A 25,408-nucleotide genomic window follows, 5' to 3' on the forward strand; every position below is an offset into this window, starting at 1 on the left:
CTGGTTCCAAGGCTTCCTTAAAACTAGAACATACAGAGTCAAATCTAAAAACATTCTATCTGAACCATGGTCCAATCCATGTGGAGTACCACAAGGCTCTCCCCTCTCCCCCACACTTTTCAACCTATTCATATCCTCCCTAGGTACCACCCTAGACGACCAAAATATTACTTCTCTCAGCTACGCAGACGACATAACCATCCTCCTTCCATTCGACATACACAACCCAATCTCCACAGAACGCCTGAAAACTACATTAGAAACAGTGGAAAAATGGATGACAGATCACAAGTTGAAGCTGAACTCCGACAAAACCAAATTCTTATTACTAGAGAAGGACAAAAAACCATCCCTAACAGAACTGGAAGTAAACTCAATCAAGTACCCTATACAGAACTCCCTCAAAATCCTAGGAATACATTTAGATAGATGCTGCACAATGCAAACACAAATCCAAAAAATCACCCAAAAAGCATTCTTCACAATGCGAAATTTAAGAAAAATCAGAAAATTCTTTAACAAAGACCAATTCAGGATCATTGTCCAATCCCTTGTGCTAAGTATTGTCGACTATTGCAACAGCCTCTACTTACCTTGCCCGACCAACACAATAAAAAAACTACAGACCATCCAGAACACAGCCCTCAGACTCATATACTCACTCAGCAAACACGACCACATTACCAATGCATACCTAGAATCTCACCAATAAAAGCAAGAACACAATTCAAACTCTACTGTCTCATTTTCAAAGTAACCCATGGCACGGCACCCAGTTACCTAATTAACCGTTTTCATCACTACCACCCACCAAGAAAAAGGAGAACACAGAACCTTTTCACCTATCCACCACTCAACGGTACATGTCGTAAGAAACTCTACGACAACCTCCTGGGGACACAGGCAACTAAAATAGACTCTGACATCTCAAAACTACTGACCAAAACAACAGACATAAAAGAGTTCTGCAAAGAAATAAAAACACTGTTCAAAAAATACCTCCCATCATTCTAACCACCACCCAATGAGTTCCCAACCAACGACTTCGGAAACACCCATCTAAACTATCTCTTTGTCCATGACCAAGAATGTACTGTAACTCTTCTACATTACACCCGATTTAAACGATCAAGGTGACATGTATTACCTCTACAAAATGCATTATCTTCTGTTATATGTAATAACTTCTGTGATAAGTATTATCTTCTGTGAACTTGAGGTATCATAACTCCTTACTATTACTGTAATATACTCCTATCCGAAATGTAACTCTACTGGAACTACCCAGATATCTTCTAAAATGTAATCCGCCTAGAACCGCAAGGCACAGGCGGAATAGAAGTCCCTAATGTAATGTGTGCCTCCATGCCAAATTCGATTGGAGGTGCGTGGGGCGGCATGAGCGGCGGTGGTGGTTTGACTCCTGCCGGGACGCCTCTTTTCACCTCCGGACCAGCAAATGCAGCAGCTGTGGAACATTTCCTAGGCCGACCCACTTTGATAATGCGAGGTGGGCCAGCCTAGCAAAAGCCCCGAGGCTGCCTGGGCTAGTGGATGCTGGACAGGGGAAGCAGGGAAAGGAGAAGGCCTACTGCTGGACAGGGGGATCAGGTATTAGGTGCTGCTGAACAGGGGGGGGGAGGTAAAAGGAAGGGAGGAGGCCTACTGCTGGACAGGGAGAGCAGGGAGGGGTGCTGCTGGACAGAGGGGAAGTAAAACGAAAGGGAGAAGGGCTGCAGCTGGACAGGGGTAGCATGGAAGAGGTGCTGATGGACAGGGGGAGGTAAAACGAAGGGAGAAGAGCTGCTGCTGGACAGGGGGAGCAGGGAAGGGGTGCTGCTGGACACAGGGGAGTTAGGAAGAAGGGCTACTGCTGGACAGGGGGAGCAGGCAAGGGGTGGTGGTGGACAGCCGAGGAAAGAGAGAGACAGAAAGAAAGACAGAAAGCGGCCAAGGAGAGAGAGAGAAAAAAAGAAAGACAGACATACACATCTATTCTAGCACCTGTTAATGTAACGTGCTTAAAGACTAGTAAATAAATAAAACTAAAATTACTTGCCACTAGTTTTCAAGGACCAACCACGTCAAAGAATGATGCTTGTCTGGGAGATTGTATTCTTTTATACACAAACACTCATAACATTGACAGACTCTTGTGTATGCGACGTACACGTCATCTATTCTAGTGTACGGTATACTTATGAAGGGAATTTTTAAAAATAAAGTAAAATTCTGGAATCTCTAATGGCACACCCAGAATCTCTTTGAGGCACACAGTTTGAGAGACACTGCTGTGTATGCTTGGTGGCTCAAACTCCCACTCGCACTATTGCTGCTGCTGATGTTGCAGGAAATGGGCCAGTGACCATCTCCTTGTGTTTAGTGATGCTTGGTCCCCCCCAGCTCAGTCCAAACTCTGCCTCAGATTCCTCTCCACTTTTATAATCATTGCCGCAAACATGGCAATATAACTTCAGTGGGCAAGAGCATTTTGAAGTCTGAGTCTGATTTTAAGGAGATCATTTTAATAGCTCTGCACACCATTCCACATGGCATTTCGATTTGCAAATGCAATCCATGTGCAAATGTTGGTTTTAGAAAGCTGCTATTTACACATGGAAATAGCCAGGATGCATAGATCTTAAGGGGGAACAGGTTGTGTGGTTCCATATTTTTCACATGTATTTCTGACTTGATAAGCTTTTTTAAAAAAAAATTATTTCTTTTTTTACAATCTCTGACAGTTTGCTCTAAAGCAGGGACCTCAAAGTTCCTCCTTGGGGGCCGCAACCCAGTCGGGTTTTCAGGATTTCCCCAATGCATATGCATTGAAAGCAGTGCATGCACATAGATCTCATGCATATTCATAGGGGAAATCCTGAAAACCCGACTGGATTGCGGCCCCCAAGGAGGGACTTTGAGACCCCTGCTCTAAAGTGTTCATTTTGACCAGGACTGTTTCAGGTAGGACATAGAGGGAGTATTTTCCTATTTCCCACTTGTTAAAATTTTTAACTGTCAATAAACCCCTTTATGTTAATTGAAGCCATTTATCTCCCCTCCCCTTTTATGAAGCAGCGTTAGTCTTTTTTTATCACCGGCCATGGCAGTAGTAGCGCCGACGCTCATAGAATTCCTTTGAGCATCCGAACTAATTCTGCCATGGCCGGCGATAAAAATAAAAGCCTAACACAGCTTTGTAAAAAAAAAAGGGGGGGGGGGCGGGGTTTACACATATCCAGTGCCATTTTACAAAAGTCATAGATGTTGACATAAACGTTTTAGATAAAACATCTAGAACTTATGATGTATTTTATAAATGCAGAAGCCTAATGTAAAATTGGCATGTCTTTACCACTAACATTCAATAACATATAGCACCTCAACAGTGAAGTCTCAAAATGTGGTAATGCAAAATGTCTGAAACCCCCCCCAAAAAAAAAAAACAAAAACAAACAGTGAACCCTAGGGTGCAGCTGAAAATGTCCCACACAAACTCACACCATTATGCTCTTCCCCTAGGAAAATTAATTATATAGCTTATACAAGGTCCCTGCCATGTTCCTAGTGTCCATTTAGTGCCTGCAGGTGAAAACATCTAGCCCGGCCTGTGGTAGTGGTAAAAGAACATATGAGGCCCCCTTTTAAAGAGCTGTGGTAGCGATGCTGCCGTAGTAAATGCAACGAAGCCCATTCAATTCCTATGAGCTTCGGTGCATTTACCACAGCTTTGTAATAAGAGTCCGTAGTTTGTTCAAAACATTTAGCACTGCCAAACATTTCTCTCTGCCCTGGGGTGAAAAATGTTTGTTTATTTATTTATTTCATTAGTATTTGATACATAATTTTTCTATGCTCTATAATGCTCAGGACAGTCATTCACCGACAGATATATTAGGAGACGAGAACCAAAAATGGGTCCAGGGATGTTACACATTTGAATAACACTGCTGGGTTACACTTCTCTCAGCTCAATATTACAGGTTTGTCCTGACTTTTGAGTTGTGTCAACTGAGGACCCATCACATATTTATATTTAAATTGAATAAATCTTGATATATCAATATTTTCAGTTGTGTTCTCCCAGTACATCTGTTGGGCATAGGAGGAATATTTGTTCTACTATATTGCTTTTTCCTTGCTATTGGGTTAGTTTTTTTTTGTTCAGGACAGTCATTGAACAGGATAAGCCCTGTAGCCCTCAGGCTCTTGCAAGCCAGATAGTTTACTAGATCTTCTTTGTCTGAGGCTTTGAGATGGAGCCATTTCTGGTGGCTGCTGTGGGATCTGGCTGGCTGTTTCCTTCACCCCGAGGACTAGAGTGGCGTATGACTGCTCAGGAGGGCTTTTGCTTGAACAAAGGGTGCTCAGCTGGTGATCTCTGTGAGAGCAACTGCTTGTTTGACTTACTCTTGCTGTACACTGTCTTGAGTGAATTCCTTTAAAAAGGTGGTAAATAGATCCTAATAAATAAATAAAATATGCAACGTAACTTGTTTTAGAAAAATACAGAGCATTTAATATACAAAGGAAAATTCATCCATCTGGATAAATAAAAGAATTTTAAAAAGATATATATCCTACCACCTTAATAAAAGGCAAATCAGAGCATTTGAGGGAGAGTCACAAAGAAAAATAAGCAAGTAGAAAAGATTATTAACATGATTAAACCCTAGAACCTTTTATACAAAGCACATCATAAAGAGGGCAGAGGTGGAGGGGCATAATAATAAAGTCCCCTTTTGGCCTAAGTCAGTAGACGCTGAAGTTGGTAGCAGGGAAATTTCCATTCTCAGCATCCAAATTGAGGGGTTTTTAAAGAATGGCCTACCTGCACGTTCAGCAACCTATTCACCCAGACTGCCACTACGTCTATCCCTACACCACATTCCTGACCCAAAAAATTGCCCAAGTCCCAAATGGCCAAACCCAGACCTTTCAGGCGAAAGAGGGGCCAGTCCTTCGCCTAAAAGCAGAATTCTGTAACCAGCGTCTGTCAAAAAACAACGCTGATTACAGAATCCTGTAACTGCCCCCACCACCACCGCAATGATCATTTCTCATGCCGCGATCATGATCTCCCTCCTCCCGACAAAACCCCGAACTGGCAGATTGTACAGTGCTGGAATCCTATGCGATAGTTAAGTACAGCTTCACACGCCTTTAGTGTGATTAGAATTCGTTTTCTCCAAAATGTTTTAGGGTGACGGGACTAAATTGCGCGAGACAACGGCGCACCGACAACTGAGCGCAAGGTTGACGGCACGCCGAAGAAAAGCACTATTTTAAAGGGCTCTGACGGGGGTGGGTGGGGGGGAACCCCCCCACTTTACTTAACAGACATTGCGCTGCCGTTGTGGGGGGTTTGGGGGGTTGTAACCCCCCACATTATACTTAAAACTGAACTTTTTCCCTAAAAAACAGGCAAAAAGTTTGGTTTCAATTATAATGAGGGGGGTTACAACCCCCCACACCCCCCACAACGCCAGCGCGATGTCTGTTAAGTAAAATAGGGGGGTTCCCCACCAACACCCCCCGTCGGAACCTTTTAAAATAGTGCTTTTCTTCGGCGCGCCTTCAACCTTGCGCTCAGTTGTCGGCGCTGCGTTGTCTCGCACGATTTTGTCTATGAACCATGTTTTAGATATCACTAATTTATGAATGTGCAAACTTTTCTAAAGTTATGTAAAATTATAGAAATAGGGAAGTTGGGGGGAAACAAATGATTAAAGAACTGGGACTGGTGAAGCGGGTGCTGGAGTAGCTTTGCACTATAGGAGGCTCCATGATCCCTGTCCCAGGTCAAAGTTCCTGATGTCCCTCTCCTTGGTTAGCAGTATGATATTCTAAGCAACGTTCAAAAAAAGAAACCCACCTAAAAGGAATTCACCTAAAGGAAATGTATTTGTTTTAAGACATTGAAAAATAGTATGAAACATTGAATTTTGTGGATAGAAACTGCAGTGTTAGTTCACCTTTTTTGAAAATAAGAACTATAGGATCTATACTATACTATATATACTATACTAATCTACTATAAGCAAATAACAGCAATTATGGTTTCTTTTGTTTCTACATCACTATTTCTTATTCAATTTTTATGTATTTGAACTGCTTTCTGTATATTACTTATAATATTCAATAAAATTAATGAACTAAAAAAAAAAAAAAAAAATAAGAACCATAGGATTGCTCTTTTGGGTGGGAAAAAAGTGCGTCTTATGGAGCGAAAAATACGGTAACTTGCATTTCACTGTGATCGTTTAGGGCTCCTTTCACAAAGGTGCGCTAGCGTTTTTAGCGCACGCACTGGATTAGCATGCGCTAGCTGAAAAATTACCGTCTGCTTAAAAGAAGGCAGGAGCGGCTAGCGCACGCGGCAATTTAGTGTGCGTTGGGACCCTAACGCACCTTTGTAAAAGGAGCCCTTAATCTTTTAGTGTATTCAAAATCAACACTGTTTGGGAAACCTCTGGAGAATTGTTTTTGTACATTGTTCAGTCTCTAGTTTGTTAACCGCATAGAACTGTGAGGTTTTGTGGTATAGAAATGTAGTTTTATGTTATATTATGAGTGTCAATATCAGCAATTGATTAAGCCTATTTCTTAATTAAAGTAGGCATTGATACTGTCACCTAACTTTAGGTGGACTTTATAGAATCAGGGTCTTACTGCCTCCTAAATAAGAAGTACTGAGGGCCTGATATTGAGACCACAGGATGTAGCCCTGATATCTCTTGCAATTGGCAGTGAACACTGAAATTCAATGTTGGGTCATATCTAATGATTGGCATTGAATGTCCAGGTATTTGGGGTTTTTTTTTTGTACTACTAGAAATATAGCCAGTTAAGCTGATATCCATTGGCTGACTGGCTATCTTATAGTGGTCAATGATGACCTGCAATTTTTGTGGGTCTATCTAGCTGCTAAACATATATTAGTGCTAACTGTCAATGTCGTGCAACATAGCTGGTGACTGGGCTAGCCGCTGACTTCAAATATTCAGCGGAAATAACCAGTTATCTATTACTGAATATTTGTGGTTAGCTGGCTTAGCGCTATTTAACTGGCCAGGAGCTATTCCTGGCCAATTAAATACTGCTGAATAGTAGGCAGTAAGTGCATCTGTGTTAACATTACATTACATTAGTGATTTTTATTCTGCCATTACCTTGCGGTTCAAGGTGGATTGCAGAAGAGGATTTCTGGACATGTCCAGAGGTTTTACAAAGTAGAGCGGGTTGCTTCAGAGGATTGTAATGTTTCATACGGTGTTAGTTGGTCTTCATGGATTTCTTGAATAGCAGGGTTTTTATTTCTTTTCTGTCTTGAAAACCTGAAAACATAGCCTGAAAAGTCAAGTGGGAACACTCCTACTAGGTGCCACATTAGATCTGGACTTTGCATGCAGTAAAATCATGCATTACAGCATATCAGGAATATTCAAACCTGTCCTATGGGCCAACAGTCCAGTTGGATTTTTCATGATATCCCTAGTGAATATGCATATTTCTATATCCCATATTCATAATTTTTACTATAATTTATCTTATATTAAAAAACACCTACGCACAATCATATACTTAATAATAAATAAATCACACAGCTACCATATTTGGGACCCACCCCCCCCAGTTCATTCACCCCAGCGTTCAAGTGCTTTTGAATAAAATCCTTCTTCTTGCCAAAGACAAGTATACCAGTCACAGTACCATTGTTAGCCAGAAAACATCTGGACCCAAATTTCAAAGAATCATTTCAAACATTCCTTGCTATCTCTCCTCGTGATGTTATATAAATACTGACTGATTTTTCTTCAACACGTTAAAAGTCCAGCCCGACACAGACCTGTGTTTCACAATTATGCGTCTTTAGGAGCTGTGACCAGGGAGGTCTCTCTTTATTTTCGAAATAAAAATAATACAAATGAATGCATAGAATCTCTTAATTCCTATCAGTTAACTTCATTTAAATACAATAATAATCATGTTTCAAAAATGACCTTCTCATCCAATTTGTTGTTATCAGCATTGCAACCTCAGGTCGGGTTAGTTCAGATCGGGTCTTATTCACTCTGTCTCAGCCCACCTACTGAACTCTAGCTCCCATCACCTCTCTCACTGCTATTTAAACAGACTCACAGCTACAATAATAGGTTCCACTCAACCTCCTTATTAAGGCCTCCTGGCTCCTTTGTTCCCCATTGATGAATTAATCTTTGTTCTTTTCTAAGTAAAATTTCAGAAACATTCCCTCCTTGTCTCAACTCAACCACCATCAACACCACAAACCTTAACTCTTCAACTTCATGTTTAAACTGTTTCCACTAAATGTGCCACTAAAAGTAAATCAGTCTTTTCCAACTGCAAATTACTTAAATGCTGAGCAATGCATTGCTTAATCTTTCTTCTCGTTTGTCCAGTGGCATGAGAGAGATTTGCATGCCTTTCATCTCCATTATATACAAATGTTTTTTTCATGCATATTTGTTAGGGATATCCTGAAAACCCAACTGACGTGTGGACCTCATTTAGTACTCTGTCAATATGTTAAACCCAGGTTTTAGCAAACTTTACTAAAAGTACCTCAAAGACTCAAAAAGGCTTCAAAGAATTATTTCTTAGTTTATATATAAGCTCTAGTGTTCAGAAAATATCTTTGTTTTCATGTTATGCTTTTTAGAGGATGACCCTGTCAGTTAAATGTATGGACAAAATGGTATTGTAAAGAAAAGCAGGGTATTGTGTGCACTAATTAAGCCTCCTTATTTTTTGCCTACTAATTTTGCAGAGTGAGTGCCAGTGTGCAGTTCTCATGTGATGATAATTATGTACTCCAAGGTTCAAAAAGCATCACTTGTCAGAGGGTGACAGATACACTCGCTGCTTGGAGTGACCACAGGCCAACATGCCGAGGTAAGCAAGTTGAGAGCAATGTCAAAAGTAGACTCTAGGTCTACAGGAACATATAACCAGATGGTGAGTGATGTTTTATGAGATTCAGAATATTTATTTATTATTAGAGTTCAGTGACTCCAAGGACATTCTACATTATTTGTTTGACATGCAAACTTTCTCCATTATATACGAGGGGCGTTCAATAATTTATCTACCTCAGTAGGAAAGAAAAGAGTTTTCAAAAATTGTTGTTTTTTTAATATATTTATTTATTTGCATTTCAAATTAAATACATGAATCCTCTTGTTACAGAAATACAGAGCACAATTGTTAAAAGATATATATGATTATCATCAAAAAATTCAAAAGGAAAAAGTAAAGATAATAAACTACAAATCATATAAACATTAAGACAATATCCAAAAACTCTTCCTTAGACCACACTATATCCCTGGAGAAAATAAGATAAGAAAGATAGAGAAATCTATTTCTATAAGGAAATTAATTACAAATAAAGCTTTACGCGGTATAAACCGGCCTTCCCTTTTACAGCTCTGATACTATTGCAATAATTTCTTTGCATCCAAAAAGGTTCGAAGCTGCTCCGGCTCAAGAAATACATATTTTATATCAACATATTTTATCTGGTATTTACACGGGTAAGATAACAAGAAATTTTTGAAAAATTGTTTTTGTTTTATTTTTCAATATAGTCCCCTTACTGCTCCATACACTTCATCTACCTTTCCTGCAGTGACTTTAACCCTTTTGAAAATAATTTGTCTGTTTGACCTTCAAACCAGGACGTGACAGCTTCTTTGAGGTCTTCATCACTTGAAAACCCCTGTCCACGGAGAAATGTCTTCAAAACTTGGAACAGGAAATAATCCTAGGGAGCCAGGTCAGGACTATAGGGTGGATGGTTCAGTTGCTGAAACCCACATTCTTAGATGGCAGCCTGTGATTGTCATGTCAGGTGCACCAGCGCATTGTCTTGAAGTAGCAACACACCTGCTGTGAGTTTTCCCTCATCATTTCTCCTTGATTGACTCCTACTCATTGTGTTGGCGTAACTCTTCCCAGTTATAGTTGTCTTGTGTGGCATGAACTCCAGAAGCAAAAGTCCTTCATCATCCCAGAAGACGGTTGCCATAACTTTCCCTTCAGATTTTTCTGTCTTGAACTTTTATGGGGGTGGGACATGACTTGTGCTTCCACTACATTGACTCTTATTTTGGACTCAGGATTACTGTGATAGACTCAAGTCTCATCTCCATTTACCAAATGATGAAAAAAATTCATTTCCAAGTTCACCTGACAACCCTGGAGCTTTGTGGCCTTCTGACATGGCATCAACATTCTTAGAACCCATCTTGCACTAACCTTGGACATGATTAACTTCTCATGAATTATTTTCCAAATTGTACCTGCTGAGATGCCCATTTCTTCAGCTAATTCTTCACCTTAATTCCTCGACTTAAATCCTTGACTTTCTTGTACATTTATATGGAAGTTGCTTCCACAGGCCGTCCAGTGTGAGGGTCATCTTCAATGGACTCTTTACCCCGCTTAAACTGCTTGCTCCGAAATTTTACTTTGTAGGATGATGGAGCAGACTCACCATAAACTGCAGTCATGTATTCATGGATCTCCTTTGGCTTTTTCCCTTCTTTTTTGAGAAATTTTATCACTGAATCATGCTCCACATCTAGTAGTTTCATACTTGATTCGAATGAGGACTCTCCTGAAATCCTGTCTCTTGGAATGTGAGATTAGCACTGAGCCACAACTGAGCATGAGTAACCTTGGGACATGTCACAACATGCACAGACTTGTTTCCAACAGGTTTGCTACTTTCTTTCATACTCAGGTAGATAAATTATTGAACACTCCTTGTTTCTTGAAGATGTTGACAGGCATAAATACAGGAAAACTTTTGTGGTTGCCATAAAACTTGAAATGAATAATACTTCTATAGGTAGACTGATGGGCCATTTGGCCTTTAAGTGCCATCATGTTTTTATGTAACATGGTAAAGTTCCTATTTACTTATTCTACAAGTGATCAGTCATCTGAAATACAGTTGCTATGCAACCATATTGAACTAAAACTGAACAATAAAAATATATTTCCCACATAAATTATTTCTTATAAATGTTTATGATATAGTGCAATTATCAACGTGAAACTTGTGTCTCTACAGAAATATATATTCTTTTAATTAACATACAATGATCCATTAGATATGATGATAGAATTTTTTTTCATATCACCTGCTAGTACTGTAGCTATTAATGAGAAATCATCAGCCATATGGTCTGATTGTTCAAAAATATAAAGCCTTCTGTTTATTTATACCTGAATAAGGGTTGATGAAGGACTGGTTAAGGTAAATATAAGAGAAAACTTGCTTGGAAATTAAAAAAAAAAAGTTGACAAAGTCATGGTATACCTCTCAGGATTTTAAGGGTTCTTGGAGAAGCCTTGAAAAATACTATGGGCCCCTTTTACAAAGCCACAGTAGCAAATCCTGAATGGCAAATGCGACACAGCCCATTAAATTCCTATGGGTTGCATCACATTTGCCACACTGGCATTTGCTACTGTGGATTTGCAAAAGGGGCCCCATATGTTGAAAGACCAGTTCTATGGGTATTAAAGGGCATGAATGAATCTGTAAAACCAGGGAAGAGTTGATGTTCATCTTTAAAAATACAAAAACCTTAAAAAATAAAGGAAAGAAATGGTGAAAACAAATCCCTCTCCCCCCCCCCCCCCCGTAACTGAGTCAAAATCAAATATGTATAAATTTATCTAAGGAGAAAAAAGACCTAAATGTAACATCACAGCAAGTTAAATCAATGGTCATAAAATAAAAAACAAAAACTCCTTAAATTCTAAACATCACCACAAATTATTTTATAAATATATACTGTACATGCATGACTGAATGGTCTATCCAGTCTGCTCAACAGTCACACTCATTATTAATGGGGAGTGTGTGACACACTGGTTAGAGCTACAGCTTCATCACCCTGAGATTGTGGGTTCAAACCCACGCTGCTCCATGTGATCCTGGGAAACTCACTTAATCCCCCATTGCCCCAGGTACATTAGATAGAGTGTGTGTCCACCAGGACAGATAGGGAAAAATGCTTGAGTACCTGAATGTAAACCACTTAGGCTATAAGTAATATATAAATACTTAAATAAATAATTCACGATTAAATTGTCTGTCTTTGGTATTTTTGGGACATAGACCTTGGTAACATAGTAAATGATAGCAGATAAAGACCTAAATTGTCCATCCAGTCTGTCTAATAGTCACACTCACTATACAGTATATTCATGGTCGAAGTCCGCCTGGCACTGTCCTTAGGTTCCAACTACTGGAATTGCAGTCAAAGCCTGCTCCAGCCTATCTAAACCATTGTGTTATTTGCGGAACACAGACCATAAACATCTGCCCAGCACTGTCCTCACATTCCAAATTATTGGAGCTTCTGTTGAAGCCCTCTCCAGCCCATCCTAAAACAAACTATTATACCATATATGGGACACAGCCTATGTAAGTCTGCCCTATACAGGCCTTAATTCTTCACAGCCAGAGCTGCCATCTAAGCACCATTCGACACATAAGAGACAACTTTTCAAAATAATTGGGTGTTCTTGATTTACCACAAATTACCAAGTCCACATAAAAGAAATTAAAGCCCAGTGGGCTGTGAACACAACTGGTCAGGCTGTCATTAAAATGAAGAGCATAGTAGGTGATGCCACACAGGGAGGACTTGTGGCTAAAAGAAATGCTAGGGTTAGCACTGCAAGTCCCACTAGCCTTTCTTCCTCCCCAATCCCGACTCATCACCACAGTTTACCATCCTATCCTCAGTCCATCTATATCACACTCATACTATGCCTTCCAGTCCACCCTGATCTATCTGTTCAACCCATATTATCCCCCTGTCAGACAGTCCTCAATAGTTTTTCTTCCTTAAGTAACTTGTGCACACCATACTTAGACTATCTCTACTTCTTTCTCAATCCCTCCCCATCTTAATGTCTTCTTCTATCTCTCATCTTCTTATTTCCCTTATCCCTAACTTCTTTGACCAGTTTGACTTTTGTTTTGGGGTAGAATGCTTAACATCCTTCCCCCCTCCATACCTACTCCACTGCCCCTTTCTATACATCTCTGCTCTCTACTTCCTCCTGACTTGACATGCCTTGCCCTCTACTAATTCCTTCAAACATTGGGTTTCCTCTCACTCTGCCTTAGTCAGTTTCTCTCCCCTGCAGGCTAGACTCGCTCAACCCTCATACGTTCTAAGCAGTTTCATTGCAGATTTCTAAATTTGTATCCCTACCCTTAGACCTTATGTATACCTTAGAGCAGGGATCTCAAAGTCCCTTCTTGAGGGCCGCAATCCAGTCGGGTTTTCAGGCTTTCCCCAATGAATATGCATTGAAAGCAGTGCATGCACATAGATCTCATGCATATTCATTGGGGAAATCCTGAAAACCCGACTGGATTGCAGTCCTCAAGGAGGGACTTTGAGACCCCTGCCTTAGAGGAAAGGAGGGACAGGGGAGTTATGATTCAAATCTTGAAAGGTATTAACGTAGAACAAAATATTTTCCAGAAAAAGGAAAATGGTAAAGCCAGAGGGCATAATTTGAGGTTGAAGGGTGGTAGACTCAAGAGCAATGTAAGGAAATTCTTCTTTACGGAGAGGGTGGTGGATGCCTGGAATGCTATCCTGAGAGAGGTGGTGGAGATGAAAATGGTGAGGGAGTTCAAAAAAGCATGGGATGAACACAGAGGTTCTAGAATAATAATAAAAAAAGTAAATTGAAGAACTAAGGCCTGTACTGGGCAGACTTGCACGGTCTGTGTCTGTATATGGCCGTTTGGTGGAGGATGGGTTGGGGAGGGCTTCAATGGCAGGGAGGGTATAGATGGACTGAAGTGAGCTTTAACAGACACTTCAGTAGTTGCAACCTAAGGACAGTACCGGGCAGAGCTTTGGATTCTTGCACAGATATAGCGAAGAAGAAAAAAAACAAACAAATTTCTAAATTGAATCAGGTTGGGCAGACTGGATGGACCATTCAGGTCTTTATCTGCCATCATCTACTATGTTACCCTTCCTGGCAAGGATCATCTTCCTATTCATCCTTTCCAGAGCCCCAGACACCATTCATATCTACAACTCAGAGATTGATATACAACAGCAGTTTGACATCCAGAATAGCCCTATGATCTGCTTCACTACAGTACCTGCATGAACAAAGCTTGGAAGTTCAGCAATCAGTTGTTCCATAGTTCCTATTGTAGGGGTACTTTGTGCTCTCAGACTGAAAATCCCAATGATTACATGCTGAGAAGGAAATCAGTGAACCCGCTGCATGCCAGCCCATCTGTTCAAAGCAGTTACAGAATAAGGACATGATTGTATAAATGGTGCCTAAATCAGTAGGTGCTTAGGGAAACAGTACCTACTGCATGTCAATCAAATGTAGGTACTCATCCGATAAAGCAAATGTGAATTTTAATTGTTCAAAACATATGTGGATCTTTATTGTCCAAAAGCATATATGGATTTGAACTGTTAGAGCTACTACATGATATTTTATTTGATTAAATAAAGCACCTGCATGAAGTACATCGACTCTGCAGTTCCTTTTCGTTTTTTGGTTGAATCAAATTTAGACGTCATTTGCAGAATCGTGCCTATTGACGCCTAAATAGAGTAAGGTGCCAGCAGGCATCTATTACTTAGGTATCAGTAACTATCGGCACCTAATGACGCCTACCGGCACCTAACACTTTCCATGCCCTAACTCCACCCCTAACCACGCCTATATTTTGTGTAGGTGCTGTGTGTTTTCCACACAGAACTTAAATTAATCAATTAATTGGCTTTTAATGGTGTTTTCAATTATCATGTTTCCCTGCTGTGCATTACACGGAGTGCTCATTAGAATAGTAATGAGCTCCTTGCAATGCATTAGCATAGGATTCTCTGTGGCTGTTACTGACATTCTCTTCTTGGTTGAGCTGATAACTTTTCAGCAGCCTCTTGTACATACCTTTACATATGTTGCATCTGTTATTTATTAATGGCGCAAACAGGATGACTCATGTCTCCATGGCAAAAAGTTCACACACTATGGTAACTGCAGCATTTTCAGCCATGACTGGGGGAGGGGGTGGTTTCCAATCTTCATTCAGTGCATTTTACTCAAGAAAGGAGTTTAAAAGATACCCTTCTCCTAATAGAGATACGTTACAGTTGCTTTGGAATTGAGTGAAACATAGTTAATTAGAAATGCCACCCTCTTTCCCTTCTAGCAAGAACATGTGGTTCCAACCTCCGTGGACCAGCAGGAATTATAACATCACCTAATTATCCAGTTCAGTATGAAGACAATGCACACTGTGTTTGGATTATCACCACTAGTGATCCTGAAAAGGTACTGTTCCTCCTCTATCAGTCTTCTGGAAATTTCTATTCTGATTACTTTGGACAACCTAGTTATAAATATGCATCATGCATACGCAGTAAAGTTAAAATGCATGATGCATTCATTGCCTATTGTGATACAAAATGCCAGCCCTGAAAATTCAAATGCAGAGTATATTCAGCCCAATCATTTTTCCACAGAAAAGAGATTTTAGAAAGCGACATAATATTCTTTTCATTATTGGCTTAAAGGATATCTGCCATAAATAACTGATGCTTAAAATTGATAGTTTTGATTTATTTGCATCTGTTTAAATTATTGCACAGATTTCTTAACATATCTCGTCTGATACAAAATTTTGTCAACTTCTATTCGTCAACTTCTATTTATACCACTATTTAAGATGGTGTTAATTAAGGCTGCTTCTGATTCTGACAGACTCTAGCTTTGTCTGTTTTCAGGCGTCCTGTCAATAGCTTGCCATACTCAAAGCTTTTCTTGCACTCATAGTTCATGTGTCACTCGTATTTTGCAGCTGGATGGAATAAACCACACTTAATGTGAAATACAACGTAAATATAGCAGAGAGCAGGAGATCGGGGCAGAGAGCAGGGCGGCCAGAGCAGGAGAATTGGGGCAGAGAACAGGGATTTTACACAAGCGACTGGTCCTCAGCAGTCGCTTATTTTTGGATCGGCCAACCCAGTCGGTATGCCTGCATTTGTTTAATGAATCGCATCCCTCCTACTTTACATGCCGTTTCCCCTCATTTGCATGCGCGGATCGGATCTGATCGGCCACGAAGTTGGTGAATCGGGTCGGAGGAAAATCGGGTCGCAAAGTGGTCGGGACACGATCGGTGTCCCTAGTGAATCTAGCCCTTAGACGCCGGCACTTAGACCTGTTTGAGTTGCGTCTAAGTTCCAAAAAGGTACCCAAACTGACAAGAAGACCACTGGAGGATTTAAGGCATAACCCCAGCCCCCTTTACTCCCCCAGTGGTTACAACTCCCTCCTACCACCCAATGAGTGAAAAAAAAAGTAGGGTTCTCATCAGTTGATCGCGGCAGAGGACTCCCCATCAGCTAGGGTAGTTTTCAAATTTGGCTATTTTTGTTATAAGATGCTTTATGGTCTAGTGCCATGTTATCTGATTGAAAAACTATAATGATCCCGCAGACCTTAGGGCAGGGGTGCCCACACTTTTTGGGCTTGCGAGCTACTTTTTAAATGACCAAGTCAAAATGATCTACCAACAATAAAATAAAAAAAAAAAACACAAACCACACTGTATGCATAGAAAATGTTAATCATCATTCCTATTCCAGGGTTTTTCAAAGAGGTCAAAGCAGATGACTCTAAGCACTATCACCTCAGTAACAACCATACAAAAATAGACAAATATACCCCCTCCCTTTTTACTAAACCACGATAGCAGTTTTTAGCGCAGGGAGCTGCGCTGAATGCCAAGTGCTGCTCTCGATACTCATAGGCTCCCTGCGCTAAAAACCTCTATTGTGGTTTAGTAAAAGGGGACCTTAGTGTAAAATATAGACAGCAGATATAAATTCAGACACATTTTGATCACTAAATTTAAAATAAAATCATTTTCCCTACCTTGTCTGGTGATTTCATGAGTCTCTGGTTGCACTTTCTTCTTCTGACTGTGCATACAATCTTTCTTCCCTTCTTTTAGCCTGTATGCTGCTTCTCCTCCAGACCTCATTCCTTCCCCCCAACTTTTCCTTCCTCTTCCCTGCCCTTTCTTTCTCTCTGCCTCCCTTTCATTTTTTTCTGTTTCTCTTCTTTCCTTCTGTATCCCTGCCTGCCCTTTTTCTTTCTTTCTCCCTGCCCTCCCCCAAGCCACTGCCACTGCCATTACCATCGGGGATCAGGACCCAAACACCACCAATAACAGGCCCCAAGCTCTCCCTGCTTCGGCCAACCAGCATTCCTCTCCCCGACGTCAATTCTGCCGTCAGGAAGAGGAAGGCTGATCAGCCCAAGATCGTGATCAACCTATTGGGGGAAATGCTGCCGGGTCCTGCCTTCGTGGAAACAGAAAGTAGGCAGGACCCGGCAGGAACAAGAACAAATGCTTCACTAACCTGTCTCCCGCATTAGCCTGTAGCCTTGCTTCAGGGCTCTCAACATGTGCGTGCCGGCTTCCCTTCTCCCCCCCCCCCCCCGGACATAACTTCCGGTTTCGGAGGGAAGAAAAGAGAAGCCGGAATGCACACGTTAGAGCCCGGAGCATAAGTTCGCTAGGGGCTGAAATCTCCAAGCCGTTTTTTTTTGTTTTTGTTTTAATGTTCAGCAGCGGCAGATGACAGCTGGGCGGACCGCCCAGCTAAAAGGCCCTAGGGAGAACACTGGAGAGGAAGGCTGATCGGCCCGTAGATCAGGACGGCAACACGAGTGCGATCGACTCGAGTTGCCTTCCTGAGCTACTGGTCGATCGCGATCGACGCATTGGGCACCCCTGCCTTAGGGCCTCTTCTATCAAACTGCACTAGCGGTTTTTAGTGCAGAGAGCCGCACTGAATGGCCCGACGCTCATAGAGTTCCTATGAGCATCTTGAGCAGCGCGGGCCATTCAGTAAGGCTCTCTGCGCTAAAATCTATTAGCGCAGTTTGATAGAAGAGACCTAAATAAATAAACATTAAGTTCAAAAACATTATCCAATATTTCAAGTGTGCTCTTAGAAACAAGCATTTTATCTGATTGATCAATTTTCTTTCAATATATTGAGGCACCCTTCACATTTTTTTTTTCTTTTTTTCTGTTTCCTTCTGTAAGGGGCTGCTCTACATTGAAATATGTGAAAAAAGATGTTGGTTTTTCTGGCAGCTATAAAACTAGGCCTTATAATATGAGTATTGGTGTTATGATCATTATAGGAAAATGGTAAAATGGGGGGAAATAATGTGCATGTAATGCATGTTTCCATTATTATTTTCTATGAAAGCACAGTTCTCTTTATGTTAACCGCATAGAACTGTGAGGTGTTGGTGGTGTACAAAAGGAGTGTTATGTTATTTCAGGAAATTTTTTGTGTGTTTGTTGTATTTTCTTTACAAATACCTTAGATAGTAATCACAATTAAACATTAACACACGACACGATTAACCAAGATTAAAATTTTTACTCTTCCTGCTCCTCTACTTTTTATAGAATCACACTTTCTGAGTTGTACGTGTAACTTTTAATTAGTGCCAATTACCATCAGTTATGAGGTATTAATTGCCAATTATCAGAACCGATTAAGCCAGTTAATTAAGTTGTGCACATATATCAGCTATGCACACAACAATTATGACATAAATTGCACCGCCTTTTATTTAAACTGCATCAGTAACATTCACCATTACTCTTTCATAGCTTTTTCTGCCAGATCTTCAGAAGTGCCTCTGATGGATATAGTATAATTTGACTATGTAGGATTGCAGTATCTAGGGAACAGCAGCAGAGAAAAACAATAGGTCTTGACAAACCCACAGAGTCAAATAAATATTGCGTGGGTCCGTTTTCCGTGAGATGTACAGCATCTCAGATAGGAGTGGCATGCGCCCGAAACACTCTCTCTCCTCCCCCAAGACGGCCCGTGCTGTTTTTTGATCTGCCCTGCTCCTTGCCTGAAGTCCTCTCTCCTCCCCCGAAGCTGATGTTGGACGCGGCGTTTGTCTCCCCCGAGGCGGATGATCTTATGGGAATCAATGTTCTTTGCTCTGCCCTGCTCCTTGCCTTACTATATTTTTAAGTTGAAAGAACAGGCAGCAACTCCTCTCAGGATCCCCACCTGCGTCGGAAGTCCAATGCAGTCGGGGATCTTGAGAGGAGCCGCCGCCGCCGCCGCCGTGTCTTTCAACTTAAAAATAGACTAAGGCAAGGAGCAGGGCAGAATGATCTTCAAAATGGCGGCAAATCGATCTCCGTTCCTCCGGGGGGGGGGAGTCTGGGAGGAGAGGGATCGCGGCCACTCAGCGCCCCCACCGAGGAGCCCAGCAACTTTCCGCTGTCATTTGTCGCCCCCCCCCCTTCCCTTACCGCGGGCCCAACTGCCGATTTAAGCAGCATGTCCAGCAGTCTTCACACGCTGCTTCGGGCCTTTCTACTGCCCTGATTTGCTCCGGACGTGCCAGAGTAAATCAGGCCAGTAGAAGGACCCGAAGCAGCGTGTGAAGACTGCAGCACACGCTGCTTGAATCGCCATGTGTAGTCGGGCCCGCGGGAAGGGAAGGGGGGGGCGGCAAAGGACTGGGCCCGCGTTTGTAGTCATGACTGTGGGAAGGGAAAGAGGGTAGAGGAAACGCTAATGCAGGCACAGGGAACTGGTGTGGGGGGAAGGAAATGGAAGGGGGAGGGAATGCAGCTTTGTACAGACAGACAGAGGGAGGAAGAGAGACAGAAAGAAAAGAAGAAAGACACAGGGGCAGGTGCACAGGGAAATGGTGTGGGGGGAGGGAATGCTGCTTTGGACAGACAGACAGAGGGAGGAAGGGACACAGAAAGACAAGAAGAAAGACACAGGGGCAGGGGCACAGGGAACTGGTGTGGAGGGAGGAAATGCTGCTTTGGACAGACAGACAGAGGAAGGAAGGGACACAGAAAGACAAGAAGAAAGACACAGGGGCAGGTGTGGGACAGCGGGAGTCACGTCAGGAGGGGTGCGGGATGCCACAGAGGGAACTTTTCCAATGGGTGCAACTGGGCGGCTGTCGGGAGCCTCTAATCAGGGGCAGAGCAAGGTAAGTGTATTATAGGGATAAGAAGGAGGAGGGGGACAGGGGGAGAAGGAAAGAGGTGCTGATGGACAGGGGGAGAAGGAAAGAGGTGCTGATGGACAGGGGGGGGTGAAAAAAAAGGAACGGAGGCCTAATGTTGGACAGGGGGAGAAGGAAGGTGCTGCTGGACAGGGGGGAGGTAAAACAAAGGGAGAAGGGGTGCTGCTGCATAAGGAGACCTGTGAAGGGGTGGTGGTGGACACAGGGGAGGTAAAAGGAAGGGAGAATGGACAGGGGGAGCAGGCAAGGGGTAGTGATGGACAGCCAAGGAAAAAGAAAGACAGAAAGAAAGAAAGCAGCTAAGGAGAGAGAGAGAGAGAAAGAAATAAAGAGAGACACACACACACACATATATTCTAGCACCCGTTAATGTAACGGGCTATAAGACTAGTTAGGATATATTATGATATTATTATATGCAGGAAAATGAAATTATTGAATTATATTTATATTACCTGTATAGATAATAGTGGAATATCTTTTGTTCTTTCATTTGTATGACACTGTTTTTGATTAAAAATCAATAAAGAATTTTAAAAAAACAACAACAAAAAAAAAATCTAAAAAGTGGCCTAAATGGGTACTTGGACGATGAAAAAGCATGATCGTCCAAGTACCCATAATCAAAGCTGGTTTTAGACGTATCTAAAACCAGCTCAGGCCTTTCACCTGCCTCTAAATGCATAGAGTAAAAAGAGGCATTTTTAGAGGAGGGGAAAGGGCGGGTGGGAGGTGGGCCGACTTAGAACTAGGCGTGCAGCAGGTATAACCAAAACTTTAGGCAGGTTGCCTAGTCGGCACTTATACGTTTTGACTTACACCAAGTCAAAACAGTTATATGTGCTGAAAAGGGGCTGCTGAGCTGATCGCTGCAGCTCAGCGGCCCCAGCAACCTGCCTACCCCTACTGCAACGTTCGCTGCAGGAGAGATGGCTCATCTCTCTTGCCACGATGGTGATCGCCCACCCCCCTCCGAACCCCAGCACTTCGAGGTGAGCATCGCGGGAGGGCATCTCCTGTGCCGACGATCCTCTCCCCGAAGTGCCGTGGTTCGGAGAGGGGTGGGCGATCACCATCGCCGGCAGGAGAGATGAGCCGTCTCTCCTGCAGCGATCAGCCCTCCCCCCAGTGATTACAATGGGGCAGGAGAGAGCCCAAGCCTTTCTGCCCAGTGACACCCCGACCCCACAGCATCGGGACAAGAGGGAGCCCAAGCCCTCTTGCCCCGCCAGCCTCGACTGTCCCCAACAGCATTGGGGGCAAGAGGGAGCCCAAGCCCTCTTGCCCCGCCGATTCCCCGACCGTCCCCAACAGCATCGGGGGGCAAGAGGGAGCCCAAGTCCTCTTGCCTCGGCGATCCCCAACCCCCATCCTCCCCCACACTGATTACAATGGGGCCAGGAGGGAGCCCACCACCCGTCCTAACTAACCCTCACAAATAATTCCGTCACCTCAAACTCCACTTCCAGCTCAAATTCCACCAATCCCTAACCATCTTTGTCCTCCAATCCACAACCACCCTTACCCTAGCAACATTGCACTTACCCAATCCCCATAGACTCCTTTTCACAACCACTCCTATCCCTTACCTTACCTTCTCACTTCCTCATACTTACCTCATCCCCCCCTTTACCTTCCCCTTCCATAAGCTACTCCGTGGCTCACCCACAAACGGAGACAGTCCAGCCTACCTAAACAACTGCCTAATCCAAACTACATCAACCAGACACAGGAGAACCCACAAACCGTTCATGCATCTCCCAATCAGAGACATCAAATAAATAAAAAAAAACCTGTAGGATGGCCTTCTAGCCACATAAGCAGCAAAACTGGACTACCAACTCTCCAATTTACTGCTAACAAATCCAGACTACAAATTGTTCAGAAAAGAAATAAAAACCATGCTATTCAAGAAATCCTTTAAGACAAACTAACACCTCAAGACTCATCCCAATTCTCTGAAGCAACTCACTCTTCTCTTCAATTCCTCTGGAAATGGCCAGATAACTTCTTTTGTAATCCACCTTGAACCGCAAGGTATTGGCGGAATAGAAATCACTAATGTAATGTTATTAGCCCAAAATTCACATCATTCTGCTCCTCAATCCTTTTTAAATTGGTGCATTAAAACTTACATACACTTCATTTTCCGTATTCGCGGGGGATGCGGGCAGAACATAGGCGCAAATATGAAAAAAACGCAAATAACTTTTTAAACGTTATTCACGGTTTTTAGAAAAAGCTGTTATTTTTTTGATTTGAAACAGCAAATAACTTTTCTAATGTTATTTACGGTTTTTGGAAACAAGCCACTATTACTACTACAGTATTGAAATTCTCAAATTTTATTAAATAACAATACCTGTACTGTACAGTCATATTCTCAGGGCAAATAAAAAGTTCAATACTAATAGTTCAAAACAGTACTGAGAGGTCAATACTGGAATGCAGTACTGTACAGTACAGTACTAAACAGTACTCAGGCAGTGTCTTCATCCTCATCATCCTGTAGAAGCATTGCAGGAGGAGGAGACGAAGCGGATAAGTAAACACCAGGGGCCTCCTCATGCATTGCAAGTGGGTCTTCAGTAGGAGGAAGATGAAGAGACAAAGGGGATGTCTCATGGTCGGAACAGGTGGATTGCGAGGCAGTGGATGGAGAAGCACTGACTCTAGGTATCCTTGGGAAATACATTGTGATTTCTGTCTGGGTCTTCTGCTTCATCATCTCTTTGCTAATGAAAGTCCTCTGTGGCATTTTCTTCCAAAACAGAGCAGTTTCATCGGCATTGAATGCCTGCTCAGGTTCATATCCCTTCTCTTCAATAATTGCCTTAAAGGTACAAGGAAACTCTCTAGCTGCCTCTTGGTTGGCAGATGCTGCTTCTCCGGTCACTCTCACATATCAGACCACCTTTTACTGGCCAGAAAGTCGGTGGATTGTAACATTTCACCTTCTCCGCTCTTCAAGTATTCATTTAAAGACTTAGCCTTTCCTCTTATCATCACAGAGTCTGGCGGGATTCTCTTTTTGTAGCAATCCTGCACCCACAGAAATGTTGCAGCTTCCGTACGAGAGAGATTGGCATTAAGAATTCAATGTTGTGATTTCAGCCAATGTTGTGATTTCAGCGCTATTGTGATATCACGTTTTTGAGATGCTGTATTTTAAAGCCTGCAATTTCCGAATATGTGTTTTAAAAATTTTGGGGTTTTTTTTCTTAATAATTTTACTCATATATTTTATGTTAACTGTAGCTGTTAAGATTATTGCAGTAGTCCAAGCGTGACAAAATAAGGTCTTGGACCAGTAATGAAAAAATGTTCTGAAAAGAAAGGATATATAAATACCGTATGGTTCTAAGGAAAGTGTAGCTACTAGGACAATGTCCATGATCTTCAAAGAATATTCCACTTTTAGAAACAAACCATCAGGCAGCTTTGATTCATCAGGAATAGACTGTACTTGAGGAGTTAACCATAAGAGTTTGGTCTCGTCCCTATTAAGTTGAAAATAATATATTCGATAAATGCAAAGAGATATAAATATTGCCTTTTATATATTGTTTGATAAGAATTACAGAAAATATGGCTATTACGTTGCTAACCAATGATTTTAAAAATGTACTTTTACAAATGTTGCAAATGCAGTACTTTGATTCTGGAGCACTCCATGACATTTTAAGTACACTCTGTAACAACAAGTATGGATTTATGACACATCAAACAAGGAAGATACTACTTAATAGATTTATCCCTCTGAACAGAGAAAATAAGAGCAAAGGAACAGTTTAACCTTACTGCAGTTATTAAACTCAAGCTGGTTAATCTGTCCTCCCTGGCACTGACTTTGCAGTGTCATACTTTGGATATGAACCCATAAAATAATTACAATGTTATTGCTTTAACTCCTGAACTGCCAAGCTAATATGCAGATGGCTCTTTACTAAGCCAAAATAAAATAATGTATTTTGGGGGAAATTCTATAAATGGCACCTTAACTTAGGCGCCAGTAAGAAACACCATTTGAAATGCAACTTAAGTGAAAATTCAAAGCGTTTACTGGCACCTAAACAAATAGCGCCAGAATTGCATCTCCGGAGACACCTACTGGCACCTAATGCCACTATAGGCAAGGCTAACACCAGAAGTGGTATTAAGCACCAGTAGATGCCTCCAGAGGCGCAATTCACGTCACAGATAGGCACCAGAAATGCAGGCCTTGAAAATACTATCTTTGTTGGAGGCGCAATTCTCTAAATGGCTCTGTTACATGATTGGCATGTGATCAGCGGGCGCTTTTTAAGGAGCTGTGGTTAAAGTATGGTGCAGTGGTTAAAGCTACAGCCTCAGTACCCTGAGTTTGTGGGTTCAAGCTCCTTATGACCCTGGGCAAGTCACTTAATCCCCCCATTGCCCCAAGTACATTATATAGATTGTGAGTCTGCTGGGACAGGGAAAAATGCTTGAGTACCAGAATAAATTCATGCAAACCATTTTGAGCTCTCCTGGGAGAACGGTATAAAAAATGGAATAAATAAAATAAAATTTAGAGAATCCGACAGTTTGTGCTATTTTGCAATGTAAACATGAAACGTGGGATTACTACTGCTACTTATCATTTTACTCAAAGATTTTTCAAACTATTGTTTAAATTTATATCATGCTTTATGAAGCAGCTTATAATACTTTTAAATGACACAAGGGGAATCTCAGAATGCCACTTGTCTGCTTGTTGATTCCTGCAGTACAATGTGGCAGCACTCGTCACTGGCTCACCCAGATGTGCTATGCACATTATCCCTCAGATTCTAGAAATGGCACACAGTTTCCATGAATCAAGAAAAAAAATACTGTTGGGAGAAAATCAGATGTACCTGTGGATCTTCATAAAGTTAAATGCTCATACTGAGAAGATCAAACCCTTAAACATGATCTCTCTACTTTCCGATTCCACAAATATAACTTTCCAATCTGTATCCGGCAGGTTGAAATCTCCCAGCAACAGTACCTCCCCTTTCTTTCCCAAGTTTTGGATATCTGCAACCAGATCTTTATTAATTTGCTGTGATTGGGTCAAACGTCTGTAGACAGCACCCACATAGATGGAAGTTCCTACTTCTCTTTTCAAAGCAATCCATATTGTTTTTCTTTCCCCAGACCCCCTGCATTTCAGTCACTTGGATATTTACATAACATAACTGTATTCTTCTATACTGTCATAATCGGATGATTTCTAGGCAGTTTACACTGAAGA

At 41.8% G+C, this 25,408-nt stretch overlaps 1 protein-coding gene across 1 annotated transcript in view; it reads left to right on the forward strand.

Annotated features, from left to right (window-relative positions):
* The window catches only part of CSMD1 (CUB and Sushi multiple domains 1), a 2,397,241-nt gene that overhangs the window by 1,322,440 nt on the left and 1,049,393 nt on the right, over nt 1-25,408 (forward strand). Inside the window, exons 8-9 of the mRNA XM_033936341.1 lie at nt 8,792-8,916; nt 15,254-15,375. Coding sequence (XP_033792232.1) covers nt 8,792-8,916; nt 15,254-15,375 — 247 coding nt within the window. The remainder of the gene's footprint in view (nt 1-8,791; nt 8,917-15,253; nt 15,376-25,408) is intronic.

The sequence above is a fragment of the Geotrypetes seraphini genome, chromosome 3 (assembly GCF_902459505.1).
Source record: "Geotrypetes seraphini chromosome 3, aGeoSer1.1, whole genome shotgun sequence".
In the NCBI taxonomy this organism is placed as follows: Eukaryota; Metazoa; Chordata; class Amphibia; order Gymnophiona; family Dermophiidae; genus Geotrypetes; species Geotrypetes seraphini.